Source organism: Cottoperca gobio, chromosome 22 (assembly GCF_900634415.1).
Source record: "Cottoperca gobio chromosome 22, fCotGob3.1, whole genome shotgun sequence".
NCBI lineage: Eukaryota > Metazoa > Chordata > Actinopteri > Perciformes > Bovichtidae > Cottoperca > Cottoperca gobio.
The window spans coordinates 18,988,386-19,000,126 of record NC_041376.1 but is presented as its reverse complement, the minus strand read 5'-3'; the positions used below and the strand labels follow the sequence as shown (position 1 = coordinate 19,000,126).

The window sequence follows — 11,741 nt, the reverse complement described above, 5'->3', positions numbered from 1 at the left end:
CACACACACACACACACACACACACTTTTGTTTAAATTCATCAAGACTTTTCTCAGTTTATTTATTCTTCGTTCATGCAAAAAAACAAAGTTGTCTTCAAGAATTCAATGTAGCACAGGGTGAGTAACTGAAGGTGAAGTATATCTCTAGAAGAACAGAGTTTACTACACCAGACACTGTGGAGGAAAAAAATCCTCAGTGAGCAATAACTGGTGTCAAATCAAATCAAATCAAATTCAACAGGTAACTTTCATTATGATGTTAAAATAAATACATTTCATTACCTTCATCTCTATTTGGTTGCTTTCAGCATTCTTGAAAAGCAGTTTTACCCTGGTCTTCCCATCATCAGAGGAGCCTTTAAGTTGAGAGAACTTATATCGCCACAATGCCGTCTACAAAGGAGGAAGGGGATTATAAAACACATCAGCAGCAGCACAGGGATTTCAACAATTAATAATATATATTCATATTTGATCCTAGACTCATGTTAGAGGATATTTAAGTAGGCCTGAGGTCAAACACTAACATCTTGAGTGTCTCTTTTTCTGGTCAGATCATCTCTCCAAAACATATAGCTCAGCTTTTAGTCTACGGGAGCTGACAGCCCACAGTTGCAAGATAAGAGTTAAGATGGGCCCTGTCTGTTCAGACTGGCAAGGTCAGGGAGATAACGACCCTTGCCCTAAATGAGACTGTTAATGCTATCTATGACTGTCTTACTTAGAATCTGTTGACTGGGATTCCAGGAGCCATCTAGGGGATCCATCTTTAGGTAAACAATTGATGGATTGCTTTGTTTAGGATTAATATGGAGGGAGAGCGGCTGGTCAGCAGAATGGATGGTAGCATACAATGTGACTGCATCTCTGTATTTGCTTGTACTGTTTATGATCTGTTCTTCTTGTACAAGATTCTAATAAACATTCAGCGTAAGACATCCCTTTGGTCTCCATCAGCTTCTTTGGTTTCAAGTACTCTGCTCATTAAGAGAGATCAAGGCTCTTCAATGTGTAATATAGTACTTTGAGGAAATGTCATTTATAACAAAATAACATTAGTACTTTTTAAATCAGTGCTGTAATGTTCTTGCAGTGATTCAATGAACAGAAATGCTACCTACTCAAAATGTAGCATGGCTGCCAAAATAATGTCAAAATGTACCTTTAATAACAACAGTATATCATTCTCTGAGACACAAAGTCTCGTTCTGCACTGTGCAAAATTAGTGATATTTAAGAGACCCTCTTTATATTTTCGTGGCTATTTCAGAGTTATTTAAATTGCATTTACAAATACAATGGAAGCCTAAGTGAATGAAGGACAAGTGCACAGTGAATCAAAACAGGAAATAAAAGATGTCAAACTGCAGTCTCAGGAGCTATTTAGGGAAGAACAGCACAGCACCAGGATTTAAGTTGGTAATACTTCACCTTTGAAGTGCCTTCTGAGCAGGTGAAGCCTGATCCAAAATCTATGGTGAAGCTCAGCACATTCCCCTGGCTGCTGCACATGTAGCTTTTGGACTGTTAAGAGACAATAGATAACCATTACATTTTGCTAAACTTATCTAATGACATACTTTGCAAATAGTACAGTTCCCTGTATGAGCATCAAAGACAACGACCATACATTAAGAGCATAGAAGCACATATTACATATTACTTGTAAGCATGGCTGCACTGCATGTAAATAAATGATACCTTCGTTATTTTGTTCCCCATTTGTGGCAGTGAATGCAGCCCACTATTACCAGGGGATGAATACATAATTCATTTGGTATTCATCACATACATCTCAGTCTTAGCCCTCATCTTCTTTAATAAGACAGAACATAGGCTTCTCTCCCTGCAAAGCACAGGTATCACTAATGTCATGAGCAATGGCTCCATTCTATATGGAAGTAACCAGCTGCCACCAGCCTGAGGGCAATGCAGTTACTAAGTTATTAACGTTATTGTTCAATGTCTATGTCAACTTGTAAAATGATCCATAATGTAATTGAGAAAAAACAAAAAAGAGGCCTGGTTCCATCAGCATGAGCAACGGCAGCATGTCTCACAGAAACGATCTCATTTTATGGAATCAGCTTTGGTGAACCTTGACAGACACATTTGCAATGTTGACCGACACTCGTCCATGCCCTCATCACTTCCAGACTCGACTACAGTAATAGCATCCTCTGTGGCTCACCACAAAACTTCCAGAACTCACCTCCACCCGCCGCCAAGACCACATCGCCCCGATCCTCCACAACTTCTCGGTCAAACACAGGATTGACTTCAAAATACAACTCACAACCTACAAAGCCATAAACAACCTGGCCCCTCCCTACCTCTCCGACCTCCTCTCCACCACATCCCTACCCGTTGCAAACACCCTAAAGACCACCAGGGCTAAACTCCGGACCTGGAGTGACAGGGCCCTTTCAGTTGCTGCACCCTCCCTCTTGAATGCCTCCGCAACCACATCAGACAGTTAAATACCATCTTTCAAGCAAGCCCTTAAAACCCACCTCTTCAAGATTGCGTTCCCCTGCTGAACTCCCTCCCCCCCCCCCCCCCCCCCCCCTCATCTCATGGTTTTTGTTTTGTTCTGTTTTGTCTTTTGTTTGCATCGTGTGTGCGTACGAATTTGTAAATATGTCTGTTTTTATGCTTGTACAGAATGTTTCTAAATTGTAAAGCTTCTTTGTGTATCTACAAAAGCGCTATATAAATGAAATGTATTATAAATATTATAGTTATTATTACAGACAAGTTATGAGACAAGAGTCGGTGGTAGATAAGACAACCAAGCCAAAAGCTCGTTAGCAAGTCGAGATAACAAGGATTAAAAGGCGGTTTCATTATTTACACCTGCACTTCCTTCTGTGACAAGTCAAAACACCTTCTGTGAATTAGGCCTTTGACTCATTGTTGAATGGAATTATGTAAAGTATCATACTGTGACGTTTTCTCGGCTGGCTAGCTTCTTAGCAATTACAGTAAGTACAGTAACTAGACCATTGACTTCTCAAAACACATATTTATGAAGACGTGTGAATGAATTCCCCTTTCTGATGTGACCGTCGGGGAAAATATTTCTTACCCAATGTTTATGAGTATAACCTATGCATTATGAGGAATCGTCATGGGAAATATATTGGTGAATGAGGAGGGTCAAGCAAGAATGAGTGGAGAATAGTGGCAGGGGTTTGGGGATCAGACCACCTGCACAGTCTGTCCCACACTCTATTATCTTTGGTAAACATGTTTGCATAACCAGGACCATGCCTCGTTAAAAACATACAGTCAGCAGAAATGGAATGAGGGAGTGAGCTAATTGACAAGCTGTCCACATGGTGGAGTTATTGAATTGGATAGATGTGAGTGTTATTTCACTCTGAGTTCAGTTCTGCAGAACAACTGGGTTTGTTGTACTCGGTTTGATCTACAGTACATCTATTCACATCAAACTCTGAAGTCTGTCTTGTTTTAAGTTACAGTTATTCTATTGAAGTTTGTCAAGTGTGGCTAAGAATCTCCAACCTTCTGGCCCGGTTGAAGATTTCCAGCTACGACAACCGGGCCTAACGCAGAAACTGTGGAGAATGAGAAACCCAAAGAACTTCTGCCGGAGACCCCTGACATCCATCACCGATCAAACAGGCTGCTGAACATACCATCTCACTTCCACTAACTGGCCATCATTGTGGAGCCGACTCAAATTCTTGTCTGGAATATTGTTTTCCCACAGAAAATGCAGAATTGAAGTGATAAAAACTGTCGAACAATAACATCAATATTGGATATTGTACTTCAGGTACAGTTGTGTGTAAATACACAGAGAGCTGCGGGAAACCAAAGTCAAATTCCAATCCTGGCATGCGTTAACATACTTGGCTAATAAAGTTATGATCTTCTATCCTCTCGCCATCAGGCGTGGAAGATCTGATAACAAGAACTTCTGATTCTTTTGTTTTTTGTCCTGCACGAGCCGTTTCCTAGAGCAGCATCCTGATGATGTCAACACAGGATATCCATTTAGAATGCCATACATCTTTAACATTCATTTTGCTGCTGCAACACAAACAAGCATGTGTCTCACAATCTTCTGAAAGCACTGATGCGTCCGCTTCCTACTCTCTGTGGAGCAATATCCCTCTAAAGGCTTCTCTTGCCACATGACTTCATTTTTCTGTCGTCCACTCAGTTGGAATACCAAGAAGTGTATTTTGATTTTCCGTTTGTATTATATATCCCTTTTATTTCACCTTCTTTTTTTTTTCTTTCACTTGAGAACACAGCTGGGACATGGTGATTTCAATTATTAAGTGCAGTGTGCAGTGAATATGACATGGCACTGTACAGTCCTTTCACTGAAAGTGTTTTCTGCTCGCAGTCCTCAAGCACCCTGTCTGTAGTGGTGCCAGGAATTCAGCTGTGACGAGGATAAGAAACAGTGGCAGGCCAGCCGCTAAGTTCTTCCTGTCACCACATGTAAGACTGTGTTTTGACATGGTGAGCTGTGACTGCACTTCACTAATTGTAGGGGGATTTTTCTGGGGGAATTAGCAACATGAAATGAAATAGTTTTTAAGAACATCTCCTTAGCTAAGTCTGACAGAGGTAAGGGCGTCTGTGGGGGGGGGAAATTAAACAGAGGAAAGGTGTAAGCAAAAAATGTGTAGCGTTGCAGTGCATCTGTCTTTTCATAATTTGGCCACAAGAGTGAGATGAGATAAAAAGGTAAGGAGAAAGTTAAGGTCGGGATCTAGGATGTGAGAGCCACGGATGCTACTTTTGAAATTGGTCCAATAAAAAGGAAGCTGCTGATTACAAACACCAGCACCAACTGTGTGAAAACAGCACCACATTTCAAGAGTAACCCAACACTAAACTGCAAAGCTGTGTCACACCTGTAAACACACCCAATAGTTATGCATCATGTACCGAGCATACATTGTGCACATCACTCTGTCAGCCAAGAACGCTCTGATGTGCGCATTTGCTCTTAAAAGTTCAGATGGCCTATTGTTGTCCAAATCCACAAACGTTGTTTGAAAATCTGGTTGTGCTGGTGTGCCATGAACTCTGCTATTCATTAAATCTGTGTTTGTTTACTTTGAAAGGTGTCATTAAAAATTGACTAGCCAAACTCAAATGAAAACGGTGAGGTAAAAGACCTGTAGGTTTACACACACCATAAGTATCTTATGCCTTTGTGACATGTGCCACCTACTGACAATGTGCTTCACAACCATTTTTCATTTTCTTGCTGCTGTTCGGTGTGTATGTGGGGGTTTGCTGGCACTTAATGCTATATCTTAAACCAATAATAAGTCTTTTTTTGCCACTTGAGGGCAGTGAGCACAATCTTTAAATACAACACTTGCACATTATTACCTTTTAGGTTGATATGCTGAACTTGTTAGAGAAAAGTTGCATTTTTACATTAACACCCATTTGGAGTCGTGTTTCTGGCATAGAGTTCAGCAGCCTGACCTGAAGCATACGGTTCCCCACAACGGGTCGGGTTGGGCCAGTTTATTACATAAAGCTTCAGGCCAGATTATATTGAAATTTAACAGACAATTCTCTCTCTCTTTCACCGTCAATCCTTTGTGTCACATTGCTGTTTTTGGTCTCCACTGACTCATAAGTGCATCTAAATGCTTCGCAAACCAGCTACTCACTGATTTTGTCTGTCTGCTCTTTGTGTGCTGGGCAGGTGACAGTGATTTTATCAGAGCATTTTTGTTTTTTGGAGTTGTGGGGTTTAGAACAGAATAATGAGCTGAATAACTCTGTAAAGCATTATAAGCAAGCAACCCCTTTTACAGTACATATAGTCATTTGATCCATTGTTATTATTAAAGTATTGATTATAGCCACTTTAAACTAAAAGTTTTGTCAATATTTTCAGCTGAATACTGGAAAAAGTACAAGTTAATTGAGCTTAGCTTCTTTCAAAGAGAAGAGAAGAGAAGAGCAATCCTTGTCAAGGGACCACAAAAGTAAAATAGGACATAACTAGACTGCTTGCTGTGAGCTAAAAGACCCCATCAACACCATGTTGGGTTTCATCATCTCCAAAAAAAAAGAAAGAGAAAAAAGAAAATAAATAGGCCAAATGAGAGGGAAAACGCAGGCTGGACATTTTTGTCAGTTATACCCCCTACTTCTACCCCATCAGCAATGTTTATGTAGTGCTCACATCCAGTCAATTTGAAGGTTATTCTAAGGTTATTCTATAAATTGGACTTATAATTCGAGTGTTCCTCAGAAGCCACAGGAGGCTAGCCTAATTGGCTGGAGAACATAGAATCACAAGCAAATTGAAAAGCTTTATCACTTTCATTGGTTTCCCCAAGGATGGTGTCCCACATTTACATCATTAAAGAATGAGAAAATGCTACATTATCATATTTCATACTTTTATACTGACTGGGAGAAAACATTCCAGATCGAACAAAGTGTAGTGACTTATAGAGTAGAGAGTTCTTGATCACTGCGATCCACAGACCACTTTTATTATTGATGTGGGCCAATCATGAATGTTGCCAGTATTAAGGGTGCACAAATCATTCAAATACATTCAACCAGAAGTCAGATTTCATCAATCTGACTTGGAATCCAAATATTTTCAAATCACATTTAAACCACCAAGTTTGACAGTAGTTTTCAGATCACATTGTTTGAGATGTGTGTCAATCTGGTTTCTTTGACTAGATTTCAAATTGTCCTTCATGTCACTTGCAACTCGACAGTTGACATAGATGTCACATCCAGAGCGGTTTCAGTCCCATTAGCTGGCTAAGAGCTAATGTGTGACTGCAGCATCAAACAATCCTGCATATCATCATTCCCCCTTTGAAGCTAATGTTGTGTGGTGCAGCAGAGGAGTTCTGCATTGAGACTTGATATTGTTACAGCAAAAGAGAAAGAGGATAACATGACTATTCTTCATATATCATGCAGGTTGTTTTTGCCTCTGTGCGGGAAAATACACACCACCAGGTAATGTAAATGTACACACCTCTGCTGTTTGACAGCAAGTGATGCAAATACAGGACTGTCTCAGAAAATTAGAATATTGTGATAAAGTTCTTTATTTTCTGTAATGCAATTAAAAAAACAAAAATGTCATGCATTCTGGATTCATTACAAATCAACTGAAATATTGCAAGCCTTTTATTATTTTAATATTGCTGATTATGGCTTACAGCTTAAGAAAACTCAAAAATCCTATCTCAAAAAATTAGAATAGTTCCTCAGACCAAGTAAAAAAAAAGATTTATAACAGCAAAACAAAATCAAACATTTGAAAATGTCCATTAATGCACTCAGTACTTGGTTGGGAATCCTTTTGCACGGATTACTGCATCAATGCGGCGTGGCATGGAGGCAATCAGCCTGTGGCATTGCTGAGGTGTTATGGATGCCCAGGATGCTTCAATAGCGGCCTTTAGCTCATTAGCATTGTTGGGTCTGGTGTCTTTCAGCTTCTTCTTCACAATACCCCACATATTCTCTATGGGGTTCAGGTCAGGGGAATTGGCAGGCCAATCGAGGACAGTAATGCCATGGTCAGTACACCAGTTACTGGTGGTTTTGGCACTGTGGGCAGGTGCCAGATCATGCTGGAAAATGAATTCCTCATCTTCATAGAGCTTTTCAGCAGACGGAAGCATGTAGTGCTCTAAAATCTTTTGGTACACAGCTGCATTTACTCTGGGCTTGATGAAACACAGTGGACCAACACCAGCAGCTGACATGGCTCCCCAAACCATCGCTGACTGTGGGAACTTCACACTGGATTTCAAGCAACTTGGATTTTGCTCCTCTCCAGCCTTTCTCCAGACTCTGGCGCCTTGACTTCCAAATGAAATACAAAACTTGCTTTCGTCTGAAAAGAGGACTTTGGACCACTCTGCAACTGTCCAGTGCTTCTTTTCCATAGCCCAAGTCAGACGCTTCTTCCGTTGTCTTGAGTTCAGAAGTGGCTTGACCATGGGAATACGGCTATTGTAGCCCATTTCCCGGACACGTCTGTGAACAGTGGCTTTTGATACCTGGACTCCAGCTTCAGTCCACTGTCTTTGAAGCTCCCCCAAATTCTGGAAGCGACTCTTCTTCACAATGCTGTTAAGGCTGCGGTCATCTCTCTTGGTTGTGCAGCGTTTCCTGCCACATTTCCCCCTTCCAACAGACTTTTTGTGGATGTGCTTTGAAACTGCACTCTGTGCACAGCTTGCTCTTTGAGACATTTCTTTTTGTGTCTTACCCTCCTGATGGAGGGTGTCAATGATGGTCCTCTGGACAGCAGTCAGATCAGCAGTCTTCCCCATACTTGTGATTTAGTTTACTGAACCAAGCTGAGTGTTTTTCAAGGCTCAGGAAACCCTTGCAGGTGTTTCGAGTTAATTAGACGATTCAAGTGATTCGTTGAACACCCTACTAGTATACTTTTTCATGATATTCTAATATTTAGAGATAGGATATTTGAGTTTTCTTAAGCTGTATGCCATAATCAGCAATATTAAAATAATAAAAGGCTTGCAATATTTCAGTTGATTTGTAATGAATCCAGAATGTATGACATTTTTGTTTTTTTAAATTGCATTACAGAAAATAAAGAACTTTATCACAATATTCTAATTTTCTGAGACAGTCCTGTAGACCTAAACACACATTTACAACCAGTTCACTTTGACTTTCTAATTGAATTTCTCCCTTTCACTCAGGAGGTGATCCTTCATTCAGGACTCTTATCTTGGTGAGTGCTTCGTGCTTCTTTATTATACTGCTGTACTGGTTCCATATATCATGTAGTCCAAAGTGCACAGAAGAGACAATACCTGGACAATTAATAATGTTCAGCTTCTTAAGGATCCACTGCCAAGTTTAAAATCTAATCTTAACATGGCAATACTGAATATAACATCTTTTACCAACAAATCATCTCTTATTGACATTATCATAACTGCAATAAAATAGACATTTTATTGAAAATTGGCTAGGGACTGAAAGATTCCCAAAGTTGCACAAACTAATAAAAAGATTGCAGCTTCTATAAAGGCCATATTTATAGATATATACCATATATCTTATTCATTGTTATCTACAGTAAGCCTACATCTATTATTTGAATGTAATTGACCGTTTGCTAAAAACTTTTGCTACAACTGTCTTTCCGTTCTCTCACATGCAGTTCACAATGAGAATGGTGGCAGATTAACTTGTCAAAATTGTTAGACATTTTGGAAATAATGGGTCCTTGATTTCAGGCTGATTAGGCAAAATTAGGTTTTTAATTCTAACCGATAACAATCCATTTTGCCAATTAAATTGACACCTGTCATTGGCAGATTTGATGAGCTGTAGCTAGCTAGCTAGCTAGTTAGACTAACATTAGCTCCATGAGTAGGTTGAAAATGTTGTCATCAACTGACTTTGTTATGTTTCCAACTGACTTGTATTAAAATATGAACCCTCATAGATAGTCTTAGATATGCAATTGGTACAATATTGTGCTAAAAACCAAGGCAAAGAGCTTTGTTCCAGGCTAAAAATCAACATGCTCACCACTTGATGATGCAGCTATATGTTACCTCTTGGCCTTGTAAGTGACACTAGGATACAACTGTAGTTAGCAAGCTAGTTAACTGATTGGCCGATGCAGAGCGAAGTGAGCGAGTTGGGGTGTATGGTTTGACCATTGCCAGGATGTAGGAAGGGCCTGATCCATTCACAGCACAGTAGGCCAGTACCAGTGTCTTGAAGCAGATTCGGGCCGCCACTGGTAACAAGTTAAGGGAGCGGAGGAGCGGTGTAGTGTGGGAGAACTTGGGTAGGTTAAAGACCAGTTGTGCTGATGCATTCTGGATGAGCTGTAGAGGTCGGATAGTGGCAAGTAGTCCACCCAGGAGGGAGATGGATTTCAGGACGGAGCTCTGTGGTGAGTTGACAAGGGTCCGGCAGAGACCCTCTCCAAGTTACCCTGTATATACGGTCCTTTAGGTAGGATTCGAGACGGGAAAGAGCAGAACTCCCAGTTCTTGGAGGGTGTAGAGGGGGATCTGGTGGTTCACTGTAGCAAACGCAACAGAAAGGTCCAGAACGATGACAACAGAGGAGAGAGAGGCTCATCTAGCAGCGTGAGGTTCCTCAGTGACAGCGAGGAGAGCAATCTCAGTTGAGTGGCCTGCCTTGAAACCAGATTGGTGCGGATCAAAAAGGTTATTCTGGTGAAGGTAAAACGAGAGTTGATTGAAGACTGAAGTATTTTGGAACGAATTGGAAGAAGAGAGACGCTTCAGAAGGGTTGAGTGTGGATTTCTTCAGGACAGGGTTCACTCTTGCCTCCTTAAGATTGTTTGGAAAGCAACCAGTGGTTAAGGAAGTGCTGATGAGATTTTCAATTTACCCTTTGGTCAAGTAGCTGAACGTATGTCAGAAATTAAAATGTAGCAAGGCTCCAGATAAACTTTGGAAAAAGTTTATCTGGAGCCTTGCTACATTTTAACTGTCCTGAAAAATTATTTCATCTGTCCTGAAGTCAGTATAAACCGTCGAAAATTTGAAATGTTATCCTTTTACTTTGTTATTGTCATATATAAGTCAATGCAACCTCCGTTAACATTAGTTGTTAGCTCTGTTGTTTAGCCAAGCAGTACTGTGGTGCCAACCGACTGCTGACAGCTTACATTAACTGATTCTCCTCTGGTTTGGTCTAAATAAACCCTTAATACAAAGAGTTAGTCACACACAGACTCATACACTGATGGCAGGGCTGCCATAAAAGGTGAGAAACTGCTCATCAGGATCTATTCTAATGCTCATTCACACACACATTCATGGCTGTGCCTTCAGGAACAATTTAGGGATCAGTATCTTGCCTAAGGACACTTGCACAATCTTCTGATTAGTGGACAATCTCCTCTACTCCCTGAGTTACCAAGTACCTTTGAATATTAAGATACAATATACAGAAAAATATATGAAGAACATTAAAATATGTTGAAGCCTTTCAGGATTCTGTTGTTGCGAAGTGCAACTGTGTGGTATAATTTCTTCAAACATTAACTGCTGAAATTGCTCACTCATAAAATCTGAATTTTGTTAGTCAGTATGCAGTGCTTGGACAGTGAAGTGCCCACAGTGCATGAGGGAAATACAATGTGCTCTGATTTTCCAACTGTAGCTGCTAAGTCAATAGATGAATTAAATATTTGGCTCAGTGATTCATCTAGTTATAATAACAGTGTGCCAGCGCAGCATGCTGGTGGTCACAGGTGGAGTGTTTCAAGTTAACACTATTTCCAATCATTCCAATCATGCACATGAGAACTTCTAGAATCTAGATCAGTGGTCCCCAAGCTTTTTGCACCACATACTGGTTTAATGCAAGACAATTTTCTACGGACCGGGGGGGGGGGGGGGGGGGGGGCAGGCATAACAAAATACGCAAAATAAAAAACATATCTTATTATTACATATATAATGCAATTATTACATTTTATAATATGCACTTTATTTCATTTTTCTAAATAAAATACCCTACAGACTAATGTAAATATCAACTTCAAATTTGTTAAGTATCATCTGAAGACTTTGACGATGAAAAGTTATCAAAATCCTGACTTTTCACTGAACGACCTTGCCGTGGCGGCTTTTGTACAAGAAAAACAGGCAGTTGTTATAACTTCAATATACCGACAATGGTCCGATCGGTATATATATCCGAGATATATACAT

The 11,741-nt window shown here is 40.2% G+C and overlaps 1 protein-coding gene across 2 annotated transcripts in view; it reads right to left on the bottom strand.

The window, feature by feature from the left end:
• The window catches only part of sntg2 (syntrophin, gamma 2), a 103,921-nt gene that overhangs the window by 1,306 nt on the left and 90,874 nt on the right, over positions 1-11,741 (bottom strand). The window contains exons 15-16 of one of the 2 annotated variants that reach the window (XM_029460734.1): positions 1,434-1,526; positions 285-395 (exon numbers count right to left, since the gene is read on the bottom strand). In XM_029460734.1, coding sequence (XP_029316594.1) covers positions 285-395; positions 1,434-1,526 — 204 coding nt within the window. The remainder of the gene's footprint in view (positions 1-284; positions 396-1,433; positions 1,527-11,741) is intronic. The other variant, XM_029460735.1, reaches the window with a different exon arrangement.